Source organism: Phyllobates terribilis, unplaced genomic scaffold (genome assembly GCF_046119375.1).
Source record: "Phyllobates terribilis strain yellow unplaced genomic scaffold, ASM4611937v1 Scaffold_8__6_contigs__length_399053987, whole genome shotgun sequence".
Classification (NCBI taxonomy): domain Eukaryota; kingdom Metazoa; phylum Chordata; class Amphibia; order Anura; family Dendrobatidae; genus Phyllobates; species Phyllobates terribilis.
The window spans coordinates 21,950,574-21,974,862 of record NW_027362768.1 but is presented as its reverse complement, the minus strand read 5'-3'; the positions used below and the strand labels follow the sequence as shown (position 1 = coordinate 21,974,862).

The 24,289-nt window shown below is 46.9% G+C and overlaps 1 protein-coding gene across 5 annotated transcripts in view; it reads left to right on the top strand.

Moving 5' to 3' along the window:
* Nucleotides 1-24,289, top strand: part of DENND1B (DENN domain containing 1B) — a 252,584-nt gene that overhangs the window by 100,145 nt on the left and 128,150 nt on the right. For 3 of the 5 annotated variants that reach the window (XM_073642869.1, XM_073642867.1, XM_073642871.1), the window contains exons 4-8: nucleotides 7,248-7,297; nucleotides 7,415-7,534; nucleotides 12,857-12,926; nucleotides 15,425-15,505; nucleotides 22,410-22,469. In XM_073642869.1, the coding sequence (XP_073498970.1) occupies nucleotides 7,248-7,297; nucleotides 7,415-7,534; nucleotides 12,857-12,926; nucleotides 15,425-15,505; nucleotides 22,410-22,469 (381 nt within the window). The remainder of the gene's footprint in view (nucleotides 1-7,247; nucleotides 7,298-7,414; nucleotides 7,535-12,856; nucleotides 12,927-15,424; nucleotides 15,506-22,409; nucleotides 22,470-24,289) is intronic. The other 2 variants (XM_073642870.1, XM_073642868.1) reach the window with 1 other exon arrangement.

The window sequence follows — 24,289 nt, the reverse complement described above, 5'->3', positions numbered from 1 at the left end:
ATTTTGCGGAAGCGCAGCGGAATGGCCGCCATTGACTTGCATTGAGACGCATAGAATCCGCATCTGTACATTTGTACAAGCGGATTCTATGCGTCTCTATGTGCGGATGGTACCCAGTTCTGGAGAAGAGGAGACTCTCATCCAGACCTGGGTACCATTGTACCTGTAAAAAAAGAATAAAATAAAAAATAAAGTTTATACTCACCTTTTCGAAGGCTTGTCTCTGCTTGCCGGCAGCGCTGAAGGACCTTCGGTGATGTCACAGTCATGTGACCGCAGGCCCTTCACCGCTGTGTCTCGCGATATGCCGGCAGCCGGGAACCAGCCAGGAAGCAGCGCTGCAGCCACGCCGGGGCATCGGGGGTGAGTATAGCTTTATTTGAAGCATTGTTTTACGGTCACACTATATAAATCCATGCTGTTTGCATGGATTTATACAGTGTGACCTAGTTGTCAAGCACTTTCCAAGTGATGCTATCGCCTGGAAAGCGCTTGTCAATCTGCATGCGGAAACACATGTGAATCCGCATGTGGATCCGCATGTATTCTGCAGGAAAAACGCATGCACAATCTGCATGCGTTTTTTCTGCCAGGGAGATGCAGAAATGCTGCAGAAATTTTCTGCTTCATTTCTGCATCGTGGGCACATAGCCTTATTATGCGGAGGCACAGAAGGGGCATTATTATATGGAGGCACAGAAGGGGCATTATTATACGGAGGTACAGAAGGTGGCATTATTATACGGAGGCACAGAAGGGGCATTATTATACGGAGGCACAGAAGGGGCATTATTATACGGAGGCACAGAAGGGGCATTATTATACGGAGGCACAGAAGGGGCATTATTATACGGAGGCACAGAACAGGCATTATTATACGGAGGCACAGAACAGGCATTATTATACGGAGGCACAGAAGGGGCATTATTATACGGAGGCACAGAAGGGGCATTATTATACGGAGGCACAGAAGGGGCATTATTATACGGAGGCACAGAAGGGGCATTATTATACGGAGGCACAGAAGAGGACATTATTATACGGAGGCACAGAAGGGGCATTATTATACGGAGGCACAGAAGGGGGCATTATTATACGGAGGCACAGAACGGGCATTATTATACGGAGGCACAGAAGGGGCATTATTATACGGAGGCACAGAAGGGGCATTATTATACGGAGGCACAGAAGGGGCATTATTATACGGAGGCACAGAAGGGGCATTATTATACGGAGGCACAGAACAGGCATTATTGTACGGAGGCACAGAACAGGCATTATTATACGGAGGCACAGAAGGGGGCATTATTATACGGAGGCACAGAAGGGGCATTATTATGCGGAGGCACAGAAGGGGCATTATTATACGGAGGTACAGAAGGTGGCATTATTATACGGAGGCACAGAAGGGGCATTATTATACGGAGGCACAGAAGGGGCATTATTATACGGAGGCACAGAAGGGGCATTATTATACGGAGGCACAGAACAGGCATTATTATACGGAGGCACAGAACAGGCATTATTATACGGAGGCACAGAAGGGGGCATTATTATACGGAGGCACAGAAGGGGCATTATTATACGGAGGCACAGAAGGGGCATTATTATACGGAGGCACAGAAGGGGCATTATTATACGGAGGCACAGAAGAGGACATTATTATACGGAGGCACAGAAGGGGCATTATTATACGGAGGCACAGAAGGGGGCATTATTATACGGAGGCACAGAACGGGCATTATTATACGGAGGCACAGAACGGGCATTATTATACGGAGGCACAGAAGGGGCATTATTATACGGAGGCACAGAAGGGGCATTATTATATGGAGGCACAGAAGGGGACATTATTATACGGAGGCACAGAAGGGGACATTATTATACGGAGGCACAGAAGGGGCATTATTATACGGAGGCACAGAAGGGGACATTATTATACGGAGGCACAGAAGGGGACATTACTATACGGAGGCACAGAAGGGGACATTATTATACGGAGGCACAGAAGGGGGCATTATTATACGGAGGCACAGAAGGGGCATTATTATACGGAGGCACAGAAGGGGCATTATTATATGGAGGCACAGAAGGGGACATTATTATACGGAGGCACAGAAGGGGACATTATTATACGGAGGCACAGAAGGGGACATTATTATACGGAGGCACAGAAGGGGCATTATTATACGGAGGCACAGAAGGGGACATTATTATACGGAGGCACAGAAGGGGACATTAATATACGGAGGCACAGAAGGGGCATTATTATACGGAGGCACAGAAGGGGACATTATTATACGGAGGCACAGAAGGGGCATTATTATGCAGAGGCACAGAAGGGGACATTATTATACGGAGGCACAGAAGAGGACATTATTATACGGAGGCACAGAAGGGGACATTATTATACGGAGGCACAGAAGGGGCATTATTATGCAGAGGCACAGAAGGGGCATTATTATACGGAGGCACAGAAGGGGCATTATTATGCAGAGGCACAGAAGGGGACATTATTATACGGAGGCACAGAAGAGGACATTATTATACGGAGGCACAAAAGGGGACATTATTATACGGAGGCACAGAAGGGGCATTATTATACGGAGGCACAGAAGGGGACATTATTATACGGAGGCACAGAAGGGGCATTATTATGCGGAGGCACAGAAGGGGACATTATTATACGGAGGCACAGAAGAGGACATTATTATACGGAGGCACAGAAGGGGACATTATTATACGGAGGCACAGAAGGGGCATTATTATACGGAGGCACAGAAGGGGCATTATTATACGGAGGCACAGAAGGGGACATTATTATACGGAGGCACAGAAGGGGACATTATTATATGGAGGCACAGAAGGGGCATTATTATATGGAGGCACAGAAGGGGCATTATTATACGGAGGCACAGAAGGGGACATTATTATACGGAGGCACAGAAGGGGCATTATTATATGGAGGCACAGAAGGGGCATTATTATATGGAGGCACAGAAGGGGACATTATTATACGGAGGCACAGAAGGGGGCATTATTATACGGAGGCACAGAAGGGGCATTATTATACGGAGGCACAGAAGGGGACATTATTATACGGAGGCACAGAAGGGGCATTATTATACGGAGGCACAGAAGGGGCATTATTATACGGAGGCACAGAAGGGGACATTATTATACGGAGGCACAGAAGAGGACATTATTATACGGAGGCACAGAAGGGGACATTATTATACGGAGGCACAGAAGGGGCATTATTATGCAGAGGCACAGAAGGGGCATTATTATACGGAGGCACAGAAGGGGCATTATTATGCAGAGGCACAGAAGGGGACATTATTATACGGAGGCACAGAAGGGGACATTATTATACGGAGGCACAAAAGGGGACATTATTATACGGAGGCACAGAAGGGGCATTATTATGCAGAGGCACAGAAGGGGACATTATTATACGGAGGCACAGAAGAGGACATTATTATACGGAGGCACAGAAGGGGACATTATTATACGGAGGCACAGAAGGGGCATTATTATGCAGAGGCACAGAAGGGGCATTATTATACGGAGGCACAGAAGGGGCATTATTATGCAGAGGCACAGAAGGGGACATTATTATACGGAGGCACAGAAGAGGACATTATTATACGGAGGCACAAAAGGGGACATTATTATACGGAGGCACAGAAGGGGCATTATTATACGGAGGCACAGAAGGGGACATTATTATACGGAGGCACAGAAGGGGCATTATTATGCAGAGGCACAGAAGGGGACATTATTATACGGAGGCACAGAAGAGGACATTATTATACGGAGGCACAGAAGGGGACATTATTATACGGAGGCACAGAAGGGGCATTATTATACGGAGGCACAGAAGGGGCATTATTATACAGAGGCACAGAAGCGGCATTATTATACAGAGGCACAGAAGGGGGCATTATTATACGGAGGCACAGAAGGGGCATTATTATGCGGAGGCACAGAAGGGGCATTATTATGCGGAGGCACAGAAGGGGCATTATTATGCGGAGGCACAGAAGGGGCATTATTATGCGGAGGCACAGAAGGGGCATTATTATACGGAGGCACAGAAGGGGCATTATTATACGGAGGCACAGAAGGGGCATTATGCGGAGGCACAGAAGGGGCATTATTATGCGGAGGAACAGAAGGGGCATTATTATACGGAGGCACAGAAGGGGCATTATGCGGAGGCACACAAGGGGCATTATTATGCGGAGGCACAGAAGGGGCATTATTATATGGAGGCACAGAAGGGGCATTATTATATGGAGGCACAGAAGGGGCATTATTATACGGAGGCACAGAAGGGGCATTATTATACGGAGGTACAGAAGGTGGCATTATTATACGGAGGCACAGAAGGGGGCATTATTATGTGGAGGCACAGAAGGGGCATTATTATGTGGAGGCACAGAAGGGGCATTAGGCTGTGTGCCCACGTAGCGTTTTTCAAGCGTTTATGCTGCGGAATTTCCGCAGCGTAAACGCTTGTGAAACGCATGGTAATCCGCACCCCATGGTCCCCAAGGGGATTCCGCATGTTCTATGCACATGCTGCGGATTTTTCCGCAGCGTTTATGCTGCGTACAAAAATCCGCAGCATGTTCATTAATTTTGCGGAAGCGCAGCGGAATGGCCGCCATTGACTTGCATTGAGACGCATAGAATCCGCATCTGTACATTTGTACAAGCGGATTCTATGCGTCTCTATGTGCGGATGGTACCCAGTTCTGGAGAAGAGGAGACTCTCATCCAGACCTGGGTACCATTGTACCTGTAAAAAAAGAATAAAATAAAAAATAAAGTTTATACTCACCTTTTTGAAGGCTTGTCTCTGCTTGCCGGCAGCGCTGAAGGACCTTCGGTGATGTCACAGTCATGTGACCGCAGGCCCTTCACCGCTGTGTCTCGCGATATGCCGGCAGCCGGGAACCAGCCAGGAAGCAGCGCTGCAGCCACGCCGGGGCATCGGGGGTGAGTATAGCTTTATTTGAAGCATTGTTTTACGGTCACACTATATAAATCCATGCTGTTTGCATGGATTTATACAGTGTGACCTAGTTGTCAAGCACTTTCCAAGTGATGCTATCGCCTGGAAAGCGCTTGTCAATCTGCATGCGGAAACACATGTGAATCCGCATGTGGATCCGCATGTATTCTGCAGGAAAAACGCATGCACAATCTGCATGCGTTTTTTCTGCCAGGGAGATGCAGAAATGCTGCAGAAATTTTCTGCTTCATTTCTGCATCGTGGGCACATAGCCTTATTATGCGGAGGCACAGAAGGGGCATTATTATATGGAGGCACAGAAGGGGCATTATTATACGGAGGTACAGAAGGTGGCATTATTATACGGAGGCACAGAAGGGGCATTATTATACGGAGGCACAGAAGGGGCATTATTATACGGAGGCACAGAAGGGGCATTATTATACGGAGGCACAGAAGGGGCATTATTATACGGAGGCACAGAAGGGGCATTATTATACGGAGGCACAGAACAGGCATTATTATACGGAGGCACAGAACAGGCATTATTATACGGAGGCACAGAAGGGGGCATTATTATACGGAGGCACAGAAGGGGCATTATTATACGGAGGCACAGAAGGGGCATTATTATACGGAGGCACAGAAGGGGCATTATTATACGGAGGCACAGAAGAGGACATTATTATACGGAGGCACAGAAGGGGCATTATTATACGGAGGCACAGAAGGGGGCATTATTATACGGAGGCACAGAACGGGCATTATTATACGGAGGCACAGAAGGGGCATTATTATACGGAGGCACAGAAGGGGCATTATTATACGGAGGCACAGAAGGGGCATTATGCGGAGGCACAGAAGGGGCATTATTATGCGGAGGCACAGAAGGGGCATTATTATACGGAGGTACAGAAGGTGGCATTATTATACGGAGGCACAGAAGGGGCATTATTATACGGAGGCACAGAAGAGGACATTATTATACGGAGGCACAGAAGGGGCATTATTATACGGAGGCACAGAAGGGGGCATTATTATACGGAGGCACAGAACGGGCATTATTATACGGAGGCACAGAACGGGCATTATTATACGGAGGCACAGAAGGGGCATTATTATACGGAGGCACAGAAGGGGGCATTATTATATGGAGGCACAGAAGGGGCATTATTATACGGATGCACAGAAGGGGCATTATTATACGGAGGCACAGAAGGGGCATTATTATACGGAGGCACAGAAGAGGACATTATTATACGGAGGCACAGAAGAGGACATTATTATACGGAGGCACAGAACGGGCATTATTATACGGAGGCACAGAAGGTGGCATGATTATACGGAGGCACAGAAGGGGCATTATTATACAGAGGCACAGAAGAGGACATTATTACACGAAGGCACAGAACGGGCATTATTATACGGAGGCACAGAACGGGCATTATTATAAGGAGGCACAGAAGGGGGCATTATTATACTGAGGCACAGAAGGGGGCATTATTATACGGAGGCACAGAAGGGGACATTATTATACGGAGGCACAGAAGGGGCATTATTATACGGAGGCACAGAAGGGGCATTATTATACGGAGGCACAGAACGGGCAATATTATACGGAGGCACAGAACGGGCATTATTATACGGAGGCACAGAAGGGGCATTATTATACGGAGGCACAGAAGGGGCATTATTATACGGAGGCACAGAAGGGGCATTATTATACGGAGGCACAGAACGGGCATTATTATACGGAGGCACAGAAGGGGCATTATTATACGGAGGCACAGAAGGGGCATTATTATACGGAGGCATATAGTACTATGGGCACAAGTGGTAGCAGAAAGCAGACAGCTTACCTGTGGCATCTGAGCAACAAACTGATGGAGAGGGGCCTAGGTGAATAAGTTGCCCACCGGCGCATAGTACTCTAGTTATACAACATCTAACATGACAGACTCTGGCAGATATTGCTTTGTATAACATTTATGAGGGTAAATGTCAGACATCCGCCATTGTGGCCACTTTCAGCTGATGTGTTTGGCCAGCTGAAGATTCGGTGCTTGGAAAATGAAGTTTCTTGGACGTCTGCGCATTGCGTTGTAATGCTTTACGTTTCTGTTATCATATTGAAGAAATTGTATCTTGTTACTAGTTCCTCATTTCATGTGTTATCGTGTAACATCCTCTTTTCATTGTGCTCTTTCCCCTTTTTCTGTTGCAGGACCTGCTCTGCATGGTGCCAAAGTTCTGCTTTCCCTTTGCAATTGAAAGGTAAAGCCATGTTGGTTTTTTAACACTTGTGCACCTTTGCCGGCTACATCTCTTAGCGTGCTCATGTTGCTGTATCTCTCAGATATCTTCTAATGCCTTTTCCAATGTGTCTTACAGGGGTTCCCAGTCCCAGATGGGGCAGCACTTTACCTTTGTCTTGACGGACATAGAGAGTAAGCAGAGGTTTGGATTCTGCCGCTTGACATCAGGGGGTAAAATCTGCCTGTGTATTTTAAGGTGGGTATTTTTTACATACTTTGATATTTTAGATTACTTTACTTATAAACGTTATGTTTTTGTTGCCCTACTTTTCTAATTCTTTCCTCCACCTCCACTTGCTCCCCCAACATCTCCGAGAGGTGTCAGTCATCATGTAATGTGCCTTTACCTAACCCAGCCTCTTCTCCTGGATTTACCACTTTCCTCCAGCAGACATCACATGTTTCAGATCCCCCTAGACTTCCCTCCCTATCCCCCTTCCCCCAACACTTTCTACTGTCTGGACAGGAGGAAAGGTTGTTTTCCTTTCTTTTTAGATGTGAACCTGCAAAAAAAGGGGGTCTCCTTACAAAGTCATAGCAGTAACTGCTCACCTGCCCCTTCTTACACAGACCACTTCCTCTCCGTCACTTAACCTTTGACTCCTTCAATTTAAACAGGTCCCCTGCAGTGGCACCAAGTGGCCCAAGAGCCTGGAGCAAGGTCGGGCTGCTAATAGCTAGCAGCCTTGGGAATCCTTTCCAGGGGAAACTGTTTGTATCGCCTTCTAATGAGCTATGAAATATGGGAAGGATTGTGGAGTGGGACAGCGCCTTATGAGGCCATGTATTTCTTGCTAGACTCAACATTCAGTAAGCCCCTCACTCTATATTATACACAGATGGAGGTGCTCCAGTCCACACATCAGGTTCCCAGTCGTGCTGCACATTCGGTTCATGAAGCAAAGTCACTTTATTTAGTGTGGAAACTATCCTGACATGTCATGCTGGCACGCTTACTTATTGATGCCTGCTTGGCACACTCGGTTGGCAGTGATTGCGGTTTTGCTGGCAATAGTCTAGACGTTCTTACATTGGGAGACCACCTACCTGTACAAGCGCCAATCAGCGATCTAAGAAGTCAAATAGCGCAGTTGTACAAAATTGTAGGGGATGAACGATCGTGCACATTCAGTTTGTAATATTGTCAGCAGCATCCCTCTTTACATGTGGAAATAGATGATTCTTCTGCCTGCTTCAAAGATGCGTTCAGTCGACAGACAATAGTTGGGCTTGTTTACTTGGGCACTGATTGGGAACAACCATTCCTATAAATGTGCATTCTGCTAATTATTAGCTTATGCAAAAGTGCCTTACCCCAAAATTATACATCAGCCTTGGGGTCCACATGAGCTGAGCTCCATCCTCAAGCAGTAGATTCCGATTATGTTACATAGCCTGCATCTATGTGTAACAGCAGCGAGCAGAGCTGGGCTCCGATCGCTGCTCGTAACTATTGAGATGGAGCTGCCAGTCTATGACAGTGTGATGTAGATGAAACGCGCTCCTATTCGCCCTCTATCCTTCCTGACACGATTGCGGGGCATCCTGCTGAAGGACCTAGTCAGTGCCATCTTGGTATTACTGTAAAGCTCCGCTATAGGCTAAGCATCGTAGAAGAATGCGATTCACACTATGCGCGGCAATTCCGTAATATTGCACTAGATGGTAAATGTGAACAGCCGATTCCAGGTTCAAGTTCCCTAAGTGAGCTAAAAAATAAAGTGAAAAGATGACAATAAAATTAAAATTGTAAAAATATAAAAAAAAATTACAAAAAATATTACAATTTGAATCCCCCACTTTTTCAACCAATTAAAAATAAAGCAAAGAACAATAAAAATCTAAAAATACTTGGTATTGCCGCATCTCTAAAGTTTGTTCTAGCAAAATACGAAATTAAATACCCTGTACAGTCATGGCCAAAAGTATTGAGAATGAGACAAATAGTAATTTTTCCAAAGTTTACTGCTTCATTTTTTGTAATGGCAATTTGCATATACTCCTGAATGTCAAAGAGTGATCAGCTTAACAGCAATTACTGTACTTGCAAAGTCAATATTTGCCCAGAAAATGAACTTTAACCCCCAAAACACATTTCAACATCATTGCAGTCCTGCCTTAAAAGGAGCAGCTAACATCGTTTTAGTGATTGATCCATTAACACAGGTGTGGGTGTTGATGAGGACAGGGCTGGCGATCAATCAGTCATGATTAAGTAAGAATGACATCACTGGACACTTTAAAAGGAGACTGGTTCTTGGTATCATTGTTTCTCTTCAGTTAACCATGGTTATCTCTAAAGAAACACGTGCAGCCATCATTGCACTGCACAAAAATGGCCTAACAGGGAAGAGTATCGCTGCTACAAAGATTGCACCTCAGTCAACAATCTATCGCATCATCAAGAGCTTCAAGGAGAGAGCTTCCATTGTTGTCAAAAAGGCTCCAGGGCGCCCAAGAAAGACCAGCAAGCGCCAGGACCGTATCTTAAAACTGTTTCAGCTGCGGGATCGGACTACCAGCAGTGCCGAGCTTGCTCAGGAATGGCAGCAGGCTGGTGTGAGTGCTTCTGCACGCACTGTGAGGCGGAGACTCTTTGAGCAAGGGCTGGTTTCAAGGAGTGCAGCAAAGAAGCCACTTCTCTCCAGAAAAAACATCAGGGACCGACTGATATTCTGCAAAAGGTACTGGAAGTGGACTGCTGAGGACTGGGGCAAAGTCATTTTCTCTGATGAATCCCCTTTTCAATTGTTTGGGACATCTGGAAAACAGCTTATTCGGAGAAGAAGAGGTGAACGCTACCACCAGTCTTGTCTCATGCCAACTGTAAAGCATCCTGAAACCATTCATGTGTGGGGTTGCTTCTCAGCCAAGGGAATCGGCTCACTCACAGTCTTGCCTAAAAACACAGCCATGAATAAAGAATGGTACCAGAATGTCCTCCAAGAGCAACTTCTCCCAACCGTCCAAGAGCAGTTTGGCGCCCAACAATGCCTTTTCCAGCATGATGGAGCACCTTGCCATAAAGCAAAGGTGATAACTAAATGGCTCATGGAACAAAACATAGAGATTTTGGGTCCATGGCCTGGAAACTCCCCAGATCTTAATCCCATTGAGAACTTGTGGTCAATCATCAAGAGACGGGTGGACAAACAAAAACCAACAAATTCTGGCAAAATGCAAGCATTGATTATGCAAGAATGGACTGCTATCAGTCAGGATTTGGTCCAAAAGTTGATTGAGAGCATGCCAGGGAGAATTACAGAGGTCTTGAAGAAGAAGGGGCAACACTGCAAATATTGACTTGCTGCATTAACTCATTCTAACTGTCAATATAACCTATTGGTACTCATAATATGATTGCAATTATATTTCTGCATGTGATATAAACATCAGACAAACACTAATAAAAACCAGAGGCCAGCAGATCATGTGAAAATATAATTTTGGTGTCATTCTCAATACTTTTGGCCATGACTGTACTGTAAATGCCCTAAAGAATACAATCAGAATGCCAGAATTGTGGTTATTTGGTCACAATTACCCCCATAAAAAATGCCACAAAAAGCGATCAAAACCTCGTTTGTACCGAACATTTTTTTTTACTAACCTCCCAATTTTTTCATTACTTAAATTAAAAAAAAATACATTTTTAAGCAAGTTTGGTGTGACTGTAATTGTACTGTCTTGGAGAATCAATTGTCCAGGTCTTTTTTACCATACAATGAATAGCATAGCACAACCCCCTCCCCAAAAAATGGCAAAATTGATTTATTTTTCACTATTTCATTTCGCTTGGATTTTTTTTCTTGTTTTTCAGTAGATTATTTGATAAATTGAATTATGTTATTCAAAACTACAACTCGTTCTGCAAAAAATAAGCCCTCCTACATCTATGTCAATGGAAAAATAAAGTCCTGGCTCTTGGAAGAAGGGGACGGAAAAAACAAATGTAAAAAACAAAAATTGGCTGTGAAGGCAGGGTGTTAAAGGTAATCGGTAGCCAGTTTTTGCCCATATGAGAGCAGCATGATGTAGGGGCAGAGACCCTAATTCCAGTGATGTATCACTTACTGGTCTGCTTAGTGCAGTTTTGATACAATCCCTGTTTTCTCTGCTGCAGATCTCGCAGTTTTCTGAGTGCTGAGCCCTGTATAACCCCGGCCACACCACTGATTGGCAGCTTTCATGTACCCTGTGCATAGGCAGAAAACTGCTAATTAGTTGTGGGGGAGGGGTTACACAGAGCTGGAGGACTACATGACATGAAACAACTAGTCCTATAGTGATAATGTCTTTCTGATAAAATATTGATTTTATTCAAACTGCAACAAGCAATCTAGAAAGTGACACATCGCTGGAATCAGGATCTCAGACCCTACATCATGTTGCTCTCAGATTAAATATGTTAAAAACTTGCTAACGTATTCCCTTTGAGGTAGTCTGAAACTTACCTCCTGCCTCATGATTGGCTCAAGCTTCTGCTCTTATACACCCATCACTGTGTCCCAGTTCACCTGGTAGTCAGTCTACATAGATTTCTCATACAGGAAGGATTGCATCATTATAAATGACAGACTTCGCAAGCTCAAAATGAACAATTGTTACTCCAATTTTGTACTTGCCAAGGTGCACTATGCTGTGCTAAGTGCCAGTAAGCCTCAAAATACACGGAGGAAGAGCAGGACCCAGGGCTGCCTGTGGAAAGCTATATAAATGGCATGCACTGCCCAAAAAGATGGAGCCGCACCCCTGTATGTACAAAATAAAGAGTTATGGACCATCCTGATTGGGTCACCTTGTTGTGGTGGGATGGCTTTTACGCTCTATTGATCTAAGTAGTGTCAACCAAGTACCCTATGCTACTTACATGTACTTTTTACTTATTTTCTTATTGCAGGGTATTTTCTCATTTGGTTTTATCCTAGCTTCTATCTAATTTACGGATATTGAAGACTACTGATAACTTTGGACCATTTGTGTGGTGTTTTTGTATGGAGCATATGGTCTGTTGTGCACAACATACATATTTATGTGCTCCTGCACCTTATAAATATTAACTAGGACAGGCAGACGTTTCTGTGGTGCTTTTCTAGCCCTCACCATTAGTGAGCTGCGGTCCACCATGAACGCCGTCTTGTGCGCTATGTATGAGTCCTCTCATAGTAATGACCCCGATGACTGCGCCTCGGTGGAGTGTGGTCAGCCTGGCAGGACATTGCAATGCATGACCTCTGGCACTGTGCCGCTGGGTATCCCTCTGCAGCAGGGTCATAAATCTGCCACCCCGAGGAGGGAGCTGCCCACAGTCGGGACATGCTATTTTTCATTAGACAGTAGAGAACAATATTCATGCAGTAATATGATAAATGAGCACGCTCTGCGGTGAGCAGCACAATGTCTTCTCCGGCAAATAAATCAACAACTGTCTTTGTACTCGGACTTGTGTCTATGTATGTAAATATGTGGATATATGATGGTCTCCATGTGTAGCTGTGATCATCTTCTCTCCCCACAGTTATCTGCCCTGGTTTGAAGTCTACTACAAGCTGTTAAACACTTTGGCTGACTATTTGGTTAAGGAACAGGTAATAGATTGTAGCTGCCATCACTGTAACTTGTCATCTACTGTTCTAATTAATAGGATAATGCAGACTGTAAGTTTTCTCTACACATGTATCACATGCACTGCATGTGTTTTTGGGCAAACTAACCACTTTAATGGAGATATCCTTTCTTTAAATTTTCTGTGAAATATCCTATCAATGTTATCTTAGGGTACGTGCACACGATCAGTGTTCACTGCGGATTGGACGCAGGCAAGTGCTCTGCATGCGATCCGCAGCGGCCAGATGTTACAGCATAGTGGATGGGATTTCTACAAATACCATGCCCACTATGCGTCTACGGCACACCCGCGGAAATTGACATGCGGCACGTCTTTCCAGAACGCAGCATGTCAATTTCTCCGGCGGGTCTGCATGCAGGCTTCCCCCCCCCCCCCCCCTAGACCTAATCTCTATGAGGAAAGTTTGCAGGTGAAAAAAAAGAAAAAAAAAAGAGACCGGCGCTCATTTGCATAATGAGCGGAAGCCGGAGGCAGCTTCTCCGGATGGTCTGCACATACCCTTAGGGCTTGTTCACATGTTGCATTTTTGATGCATTTTTCCTGCTATAAAAACCCACTGTTTTTTACAGTACCTGCAAAGTGAATGAGATTTTCGAAGTCTCATGCACACGTTGCTTATTTTTTCCTTGCAGATTTGAAGCAGTTTCATATCTGCATCATGTCAATTCTTTCAGCGTTTCTGCAGTATTTTTCACCCCTTCAAATAAATCAGAAAACACATAAAAAAACAAATCAACGCTCATATTTGTACTGAGCATGTGTCCTGCCTACACGCCAGTATTTGCAGCACGTTTTGTCTGCTGCAAACACTAAAGGTGTGCACTTACCTCGAGGCATGTTTCACACGTTCAGTATTTGCAGCAGATTTTTCTGCGGCAAAAACTAGACTGTTGGCAGGAAAAATGCTGTGAAAAATATGCTACGTTGTTATATGCATTGTTGTCTCGTCTTTTCTTGCGTTTTTTCCCCTATTCACTTGAATAGATGAAAAACACTGCAAAAACCCTGATAGAATTGACCTGGTACAGATTTGAAGAAAATACTTTGGTGCTTCAAATTTGCAAGGAAAAAAATAAGCAGCATCTGCAAGAGGTTTCAAAAATCTCATTCACTTTGCTGGTGCTGTAAAATGCTGTGTTTTATTTTTTCATAAAAAAAACCCCCACAGCAAATAAGCAGTGTGTGAACAAGCCAATACGCATATTTGCTAACACATGGGTGGGTGCTGGCCGAACAGGAGTGAGGAATTGCCGGAAAGCCGAGAAGTGGCAGAAAAACACACAGTAATGTGCTTTTGGCTTAGAAGCCGCACTCCATTTTACCTATACAATAACAATAATATTGTGAAAACATATTTGCGTAGTATTTACCTATTATATTCATATAAAGTACATTTTTTATTACATTTTGACAACATATTTTTAAATTACAGGCACAAGCAGTAACCCCAGTTTCAGGGGCACGCGCCAAACCAACAGTGCAATAATGTTGTGACCTTACAGTCACATATAACAGCGTATCGAACAGGATATTGAGACTAGGACTACATACATCACATAACCAGATGATCTCATATTTGTCCTACTGCGTTCTTAAAGTGTCTGACACTTGTAGATTTTTGGTTGCAGTCAAATATAATCCCATAGTTTTCATTGACTGTCATGTGCAGCTTGCCGCTCACATGCTTCCACTTTGCAATTTTTTACTTTTTTTAAGCCAAATTGCATCTCTCAAATTGTCAAGCGATGACAAGTCACAGACAAGTTGTCTGACACTTGTAACAAGTGTTGCCTATCTCTACCATGTAACACCCACACGGCCTGATTCATCATTTTCTATTCATTGAGTCACTCATTCATTAAAAAAAAAAAGACTTAAAAAAAAAAAAAGAAAGCCAACTTAAAACGTGGCACAAAATATATAGAGAATCAGGCGCAAGTACTAAAGCCACCAAAAAGGAGCTAATTGCTCCAGAAAAGTTTAGACATAACAATGATCAACTGGGGCAATATTGTCCAAATTCAGAGACTTTCGGGTCATACATAAAGAGCCCTGTGCTTGTGTCTTTATCCAAATGTAGAAGTCCTTTTATCTTAGAAGCTTTATTACTATGAAGGACTTTGCAATATAATACCTTTAAATCATTTTATGAGAATATATTGTGGTCTATGTTGCGTTTTGCATATAACAAGAAAGCTTCATATTGTTTCTTACCCTCACAGGTTTAGTACTGGAGTCAGCTCCTAAGATCTATTTTGCTTCTCTCAATTTTCACTTCTGTACTAAGTATGGGAGACTAGGAAGTAAAAGCTTTGTCTATTACTGTGTAGTTACTGACCTTATTGCTTTATTCCACTACTAAGTTGTGTCATATTATTATTTCTCTTAGTACTGGGTTTACACTTGGAAATGTTGTGGGCTTTTACTAAAAGTGCCTTTTTTATTTTGTTAACTCAGGAAAATGATTTGAATGATATATTGAAGACTCTGTACAACCATCCTGTTCCCGAAGCGCACACTCCTGTTAGTCTGAACCTGGTAAGACCCTTCAGCTGCTCACTAGTTTTCATTAACGTTTAATATTTAGTAACAGGTTTCTCTCAGAAAATACTGTATGAGTGATCTGTTACACCTTATGGAATCTGCAGTGCATATAAAATAGAGCACAAATCTGTGAAGTCTGGTGTGTAAGGCCCTATTCACACTGTTTCTGCAGTGAGTTAGGGGGTCCCCCAAGAAACAGGAATTGGATAAATCCCCAACAGCCACACACTGCAATGACATGAATGGAATTCAAATTGACTCCGTTTGTGTATTTTTCTGAAAGTTTCCATCCATTCCGACTAGCTCAGAAGCTTAGCCGACCATTTGTTTGTGCTCATCTGAACAGAGGGACACTTTCAGGAAAACAGGCTGACGATCACCCGATGAACAAGCTAGACACTTCTTCATCAGGTGAAACGAGCTTTAAGGTTAATACTCGTTTTTGGCAGCACATTGTTCTGTGCACGTAGGCTGCCATTGTTCTCAGCAACAATCTATTACTGATCATTCTGTGTGAACATTAATTGTGGCGATGTCCGCTGATTAGCAAATATGTTGGGATCGTCAGTCAGTTAACGCTGCAGCCTACTGTAAACGCACCTTTAGTTTAGAGTGTTTCCTGTACACGGGATTGCCTATATGTACCCACACACTTGCCATCAGCGTGGAGCATGTAGGTAAGGGATGACTACACTCCAGACAATTGCTGTATGGTCGTTTTTGCCTAGAATATTATAGATTCAGAAACCAACCCTGGATCTCTTTCTATATTTTCCTGAATTTGAAGTCTGAACTTTTTGCTGTGTGTTTTTTGGGTATGTATTGTATTTAGTATGCATAGTTGTGATACCATGTATACCATGTTACAAATAACACCGGACTTGTTCTTGTTTATAATGTTAGCTCTTTTAGTAATAAATATCCCTCTGCAATGTTACACTGAATTAGGTGTGTAAGTGTTAAAGGGAATCTGTCAGCAGGTCTTTGCTATGTAATCTGATGACAGCAGGAGATAGAGGCTGAAGCACAGAGTTCAGGGACTTGTCACTTGTCACAGTGCTTACGGTTGTTTACTAACTGTGAAAGATTTATCACTAAAAGATTAACATTGCCGGACTACATAGTCCAGTAACGCTCCCTTCTGTGATAAGCACCTCAGTGTCTATGGACATAGTACATACAGAGCCTGGTGGGAGTGGGGTTAGCTGTGGTGTGGGCAGGGTTAGCTGTGGTGGGGGCGGGGTTAGCTGTGGTGGGGCAGGGTTAGCTGTAGTGGGGCGAGGTTAGCTGTAGTGGGGCGAGGTTAGCTGTGGTGGGGCAGGGTTAGCTGTGGTGGGGCGGGGTTAGCTGTAGTGGGGCGAGGTTAGCTGTAGTGGGGCGAGGTTAGCTGTAGTGGGGCGAGGTTAGCTGTGGTGGGGCAGGGTTAGCTGTGGTGGGGCGGGGTTAGCTTTGGTGTGGGCGGGGTTAGCTGTGGTGGGGGTGTGGTTAGGTGTAGAGGGGGTTAGCTGTGGTGTGGACAGGGTTAGCTGTGGTGTGGACAGGGTTAGCTGTGGTGTGGACAGGGTTAGCTGTGGTGTGGACAGGGTTAGCTGTGGTGTGGACGGGGTTAGCTGTGGTGTGGACAGGGTTAGCTGTGGTGTGGAGGGGGTTAGCTGTGGTGTGGACAGGGTTAGCTGTGGTGTGGACAGGGTTAGCTGTAGTGGGGCGAGGTTAGCTGTAGTGGGGCGAGGTTAGCTGTGGTGTGGGCAGGGTTAGCTGTGGTGTGGGCGTGGTTAGGTGTGGAGGGGGTTAGCTGTGGTGTGGGCAGGGTTAGCTGTGGTGTGGGCAGGGTTAGCTGTGGTGTGGACAGGGTTAGCTGTGGTGTGGACAGGTTAGCTGTAGTGAGGCGGGGTTAGCTGTAGTGGGGCAGGGTTAGCTGTGGTGGGGCGGGGTTAGCTGTGATGTGGGCAGGGTTAGCTGTGGTGGGGGTGTGGTTAGGTGTGGAGGGGGTTAGCTGTGGTGTGGACAGGGTTAGCTGTGGTGTGGACAGGGTTAGCTGTGGTGTGGACAGGGTTAGCTGTGGTATGGGCGGGGTTAGCTGTGGTGTGGGCAGGGTTAGCTGTGGTGGGGGTGTGGTTAGGTGTGGAGGGGGTTAGCTGTGGTGTGGACAGGGTTAGCTGTGGTGTGGACAGGGTTAGCTGTGGTGTGGACAGGGTTAGCTGTGGTATGGGCGGGGTTAGCTGTGGTGTGGGCAGGGTTAGCTGTGGTGTGGGCAGGGTTAGCTGTGGTCTGGGCAGGGTTAGCTGTGGTGTGGGCAGGGTTAGCTGTGGTGTGGACAGGGTTAGCTGTGGTGTGGACAGGGTTAGCTGTGGTGTGGACAGGGTTAGCTGTGATGTGGACAGGGTTAGCTGTGGTATGGGCGGGGTTAGCTGTGGTGTGGGCAGGGTTAGCTGTGGTGTGGGCAGGGTTAGCTGTGGTGTGGGCAGGGTTAGCTGTGGTGTGGACAGGGTTAGCTGTGGTGTGGACAGGGTTAGCTGTGGTGTGGACAGGGTTAGCTGTGGTGTGGACAGGGTTAGCTGTGGTATGGGCGGGGGTAGCTGTAGTGGGGCGAGGTTAGCTGTGGTGGGGTGGGGTTAGCTGTGGTGGGGCGGGGTTAGCTGTGGTGTGGGCGGGGTTAGCTGTGGTGGGGGTGTGGTTAGCTGTGATGTGGACAGGGTTAGCTGTGGTATGGGCGGGGTTAGCTGTGGTGTGGGCAGGGTTAGCTGTGGTGTGGGCAGGGTTAGCTGTGGTGTGGGCAGGGTTAGCTGTGGTGTGGACAGGGTTAGCTGTGGTGTGGACAGGGTTAGCTGTGGTGGGGCGGGGTTAGCTGTAGTGGGGCGAGGTTAGCTGTAGTGGGGCGAGGTTAGCTGTAGTGGGGCGAGGTTAGCTGTGGTGGGGCAGGGTTAGCTGTGGTGGGACGGGGTTAGCTTTGGTGTGGGCGGGGTTAGCTGTGGTGGGGGTGTGGTTAGGTGTAGAGGGGGTTAGCTGTGGTGTGGACAGGGTTAGCTGTGGTGTGGACAGGGTTAGCTGTGGTGTGGACAGGGTTAGCTGTGGTATGGGCGGGGTTAGCTGTAGTGGGGCGAGGTTAGCTGTGGTGGGGCAGGGTTAGCTGTGGTGGGGCGGGGTTAGCTGTGGTGTGGGCAGGGTTAGCTGTGGTGGGGGTGTGGTTAGGTGTGGAGGGGGTTAGCTGTGGTGTGGGCAGGGTTAGCTGTGGTGTGGGCAGGGTTAGCTGTGGTGTGGACAGGGTTAGCTGTGGTATGGGCGGGGTTAGCTGTGGTGTGGGCAGGGTTAGCTGTGGTGTGGACAGGGTTAGCTGTGGTGTGGACAGGGTTAGCTGTGGTGTGGGCAGGGTTAGCTGTGGTGTGGGCAGGGTTAGCTGTGGTCTGGACAGGGTTAGCTGTGGTGTGGGCAGGGTTAGCTGTGGTGTGGACAGGGTTAGCTGTGGTGTGGACAGGGTTAGCTGTGGTGTGGACAGGGTTAGCTGTGATGTGGACAGGGTTAGCTGTGGTATGGGCGGGGTTAGCTGTGGTGTGGGCAGGGTTAGCTGTGGTGTGGGCAGGGTTAGCTGTGGTGTGGGCAGGGTTAGCTGTGGTGTGGACAGGGTTAGCTGTGGTGTGGACAGGGTTAGCTGTGGTGTGGACAGGGTTAGCTGTGGTATGGGCGGGGGTAGCTGTAGTGGGGCGAGGTTAGCTGTGGTGGGGCGGGGTTAGCTGTGGTGGGGCGGGGTTAGCTGTGGTGTGGGCGGGGTTAGCTGTGGTGGGGGTGTGGTTAGCTGTGATGTGGACAGGGTTAGCTGTGGTATGGGCGGGGTTAGCTGTGGTGTGGGCAGGGTTAGCTGTGGTGTGGGCAGGGTTAGCTGTGGTGTGGGCAGGGTTAGCTGTGGTGTGGACAGGGTTAGCTGTGGTGTGGACAGGGTTAGCTGTGGTGGGGCGGGGTTAGCTGTAGTGGGGCGAGGTTAGCTGTAGTGGGGCGAGGTTAGCTGTAGTGGGGCGAGGTTAGCTGTGGTGGGGCAGGGTTAGCTGTGGTGGGACGGGGTTAGCTTTGGTGTGGGCGGGGTTAGCTGTGGTGGGGGTGTGGTTAGGTGTAGAGGGGGTTAGCTGTGGTGTGGACAGGGTTAGCTGTGGTGTGGACAGGGTTAGCTGTGGTGTGGACAGGGTTAGCTGTGGTGTGGACAGGGTTAGCTGTGGTGTGCACAGGGTTAGCTGTGGTATGGGCGGGGTTAGCTGTAGTGGGGCGAGGTTAGCTGTGGTGGGGCAGGGTTAGCTGTGGTGGGGCGGGGTTAGCTGTGGTGTGGGCAGGGTTAGCTGTGGTGGGGGTGTGTTTAGGTGTGGAGGGGGTTAGCTGTGGTGTGGGCAGGGTTAGCTGTGGTGTGGGCAGGGTTAGCTGTGGTGTGGACAGGGTTAGCTGTGGTATGGGCGGGGTTAGCTGTAGTGGGGTGGGGTTAGCTGTAGTGGGGCAGGGTTAGCTGTGGTGGGGCGGGGTTAGCTGTGGTGTGGGCAGGGTTAGCTGTGGTGGGGGTGTGGTTAGGTGTGGAGGGGGTTAGCTGTGGTGTGGACAGGGTTAGCTGTGGTGTGGACAGGGTTAGCTGTGGTGTGGACAGGGTTAGCTGTGGTATGGGCGGGGTTAGCTGTGGTGTGGGCAGGGTTAGCTGTGGTGTGGGCAGGGTTAGCTGTGGTCTGGACAGGCTTAGCTGTGGTGTGGGCAGGGTTAGCTGTGGTGTGGACAGGGTTAGCTGTGGTGTGGACAGGGTTAGCTGTGGTGTGGACAGGGTTAGCTGTGGTGTGGACAGGGTTAGCTGTGGTGTGGACAGGGTTAGCTGTGGTATGGGCGGGGTTAGCTGTGGTGTGGGCAGGGTTAGCTGTGGTGTGGGCAGGGTTAGCTGTGGTGTGGACAGGGTTAGCTGTGGTGTGGACAGGGTTAGCTGTGGTGTGGACAGGGTTAGCTGTGGTGTGGACAGGGTTAGCTGTGGTATGGGCGGGGGTAGCTGTAGTGGGGCGAGGTTAGCTGTGGTGGGGCAGGGTTAGCTGTGGTGGGGCGGGGTTAGCTGTGGTGTGGGCGGGGTTAGCTGTGGTGGGGGTGTGGTTAGGTGTGGAGGGGGTTAGCTGTGGTGTGGACAGGGTTAGCTGTGGTGTGGACAGGGTTAGCTGTGGTGTGGACAGGGTTAGCTGTGGTGGGGCGGGGTTAGCTGTAGTATGGGCGGGGTTAGCTGTGGTGTGGGCGGGGTTAGCTGTGGTGGGGGTGTGGTTAGCTGTGGAGGGGGTTAGCTGTGGTGTGGGCAGGGTTAGCTGTGGTGTGGACAGGGTTAGCTGTGGTGTGGGCGGGGTTAGCTGTAGTGGGGCGAGGTTAGCTGTGGTGGGGCAGGGTTAGCTGTGGTGGGGCGGGGTTAGCTGTGGTGTGGGCGGGGTTAGCTGTGGTGGGGGTGTGGTTAGGTGTGGAGGGGGTTAGCTGTGGTGTGGACAGGGTTAGCTGTGGTGTGGACAGGGTTAGCTGTGGTGGGGCGGGGTTAGCTGTAGTATGGGCGGGGTTAGCTGTGGTGTGGGCGGGGTTAGCTGTGGTGGGGGTGTGGTTAGGTGTGGAGGGGGTTAGCTGTGGTGTGGGCAGGGTTAGCTGTGGTGTGGACAGGGTTAGCTGTGGTGTGGGCGGGGTTAGCTGTAGTGGGGCGAGGTTAGCTGTGGTGGGGCAGGGTTAGCTGTGGTGGGGCGGGGTTAGCTGTGGTGTGGGCGGGGTTAGCTGTGGTGGGGGTGTGGTTAGGTGTGGAGGGGGTTAGCTGTGGTGTGGACAGGATTAGCTGTGGTATGGGCGGGGTTAGCGGGGTTAGCTGTGGTGGGGGTGTGGTTAGGTGTGGAGGGGGTTAGCTGTGGTGTGGGCAGGGTTAGCTGTGGTATGGGCGGGGTTAGCTGTGGTGTGGGCGGGGTTAGCTGTGGTATGGGCGGGGTTAGCTGTGGTGTGGGCGGGGTTAGCTGTGGTGTGGGCGGGGGCAGCTCTCTCAGATCTGCTTCATTCTAAATTTAAAATCTCTGATACTGGGTGCAGCTGTTCTCACACTAAGTGATACATCATTGGATTCAGGGTCTCTTTGTCTGCATCAGGTTGCTCTTAAATGAGGTAGCAAAAACCTGCTGACAGATTCCCTTTTAAAGGAGTACTATGATTTTGGCAAATGAAGACTGTTTATAGCATGATAGAATATTTTCTAACTTTACAATATGCTTTTGTAACAACTGATAACCTCCAGCCATACAATCTGTCTTCGTTATGTGTTGGACTCGCAGGACTGACTACTGATCCTATACAGTATCCAGATTTGTGCAGGTGTGTATCTATCACACAACCCAGACAGGTTTCTGCAGTCAAAAAATATAAAATGAAGCGTTTTGACATGAGCGAACCGAATCTCAGGGCCCGGCTCAGTAGCCGTATCAGTATCCTGTGGCCACAGGACAGGAGCTCTGTGAACCGCCTCTTACCTCCTGCCATGTCTGATTTGTAGCCTGGGGCGACACCATCATTGCTGCGGGACACATACGTGTCATCACTGCAGGCCGGCAAGTCATAAAAGGAGCCGGGGATGCCGGCAGGGATCCTGCCCACCATCCACAAAATACTGACGTGGGCTCTGGACCAGGGTCCTGTGGATTTAGTCGCTCATCTCAAGTAGCTTCCTATTGAATGACAGCAAGCACAGATCTTGAAATAAGTCTGAAGAAAATACATAAAGTATATAATGTTACAATAAATAACCTGTGCTGGTTGAAATCAGAATACCCCTTTAATTGACATGCATCATGTGCGACATATGTTTCCACTGATAGAGATATACATAGTGTATTAGTCTTACAATTCAGAGAGTTACTAATGGCTACAATTTCTTATTCACAAGAACCCACTACAGTTTATATCACGTGAACCTCTTTTAAAAAATCAGTCTACTCCTGAGCTGGTAAGTGACAGGTCAGGGTGAGTTATACTCTGTAGCAAAACACTTTCTCGAATCCTAAAAATTGTGGTGTCGATTCTATCCCCTTCCTGCAAGAATTTACTGCATTTCATCTCTCTAAGCCAACCGTAATGTAGTAGAAGGCTACTTTTCTGCATTAATCCGCTAATTTTGACATGATCATGTCTTTAGAATAGATTAAATTACCGTAGTTTCTTTTCCAATCATAATCATTATATTAATTACCTTTTGATGTTTTATTTTTTTATTTTACTCTTCTCCAATATCTTTAAATCACTTATAGGAAATATCGACATGTGTGCATTCATACTGTTTCATTGTAAAAATAACAAATATTAATTTTCTTGAAAATTTATCACATCAATTTAAAAGGAAGCCATTGATATCACACTAATATGCCATTCCTGACATCGGAGGTGTACATTCCTATAAGTTTACATCAAACCTGTGTTTTTGACTCTTTTTCATCCTTTCACCTCTTTTATAAGTGCATTTTTGGCTCCTCTGCCAGGTTTGATCTCAAAGACTGCACTGAGCCTCACGCTCTGCCAAGGGTTAATGTGGTGAAAGGAGAGAAAGAGGGAAAACATACGGGTCGGCCATTTGCCTACAAAGTTGCCTGATTATTACGGAGGTCTCTATGTACAATAGGTGATTTGGCTGCCTTTCATCTAATGTAGATGGAATCCTTAAGAGGAGTAAGATTAGGCCATCAAACTCTTTGATGTTGTGATCCATTCATGAAAAATACCTACTTCGAAGTGGGAAGGAATTTTTTTCCCTAATATAAGGCACGTTACCTTACCAAAATTTTTCCACCTTCATCTGGATCAATTGTAGAATGAAATATTGAACTTTTCTGACATTAGGTTTCATTCTTTTTTACTGGGATCTAAGGGGTAACATTTCTCTTTGTGGAGAGTGACATGCCTGGCTTGTCGGAGTGGGGAGACTTATACGCCATGCAATGCTCCTCTGGGAAATTAAATATGCAAATTGCATCTTCAGAGAGGAAGAGGACTAGAACTCTAGTGCCACTTATTGGAAGTAGCAATCCTAAAAGTCAATATCGACCCTTTAACGAGCATGCTTGGGTGCTTACCGAGTATCTTCGGTGTGCTCGAAAACTGTGTTCGAGTCGCTGCAGCTGCATGTCTTGCTTGTGTTAGACAGCTGCGACACATGCAGGGATTTCCTGTTTGTTAGGCAATCCCTGCAGGTGTCGCAGCTGTCTAATAGCCGCAAGGCATGCAACTGCGGCGACTCAAACACGGTTTTCAAGCACGCCGGAGATCCTCGCTAAGCACCCGAGCGTGCTCTGTTAAGGGGTTAACTGAGCACATTCACTCATAAAATAGTGAATGATAATGTCTAAAGACGTGCCTAATGAGGTAGATAAGACAAAAAATGCACCCAGAAAGGTAATAAATCTACTTGTAGATGAAATAAAAAAGTGTATATGGCCCAATAAATAAGTGACATCACAGTGATACATAATATAAATAATTGATATGAAATAATAGTGTCTAGAAAATGATCCAAAAAGAAATAGTATCATTTATATTAGCAATCATGGTGCCCCTTGGAAGAAGCCACGGTGAAACGTGCGTTGGGCATTGAAAGGTCCTGCAGCCCAGGACATTATCTTCTACATTTTACCCTGTTTGTGGTCTCTTCTTTTTATGTCTTTGGATATTTATCCTCCAATATGATGACGCCTATGAATGTTCCTATACTCCATTGTATGGAATAACATGTCTCTCTCCCTCCTACACGCTGGGGTCAGTTAGACTTGTTGAGAG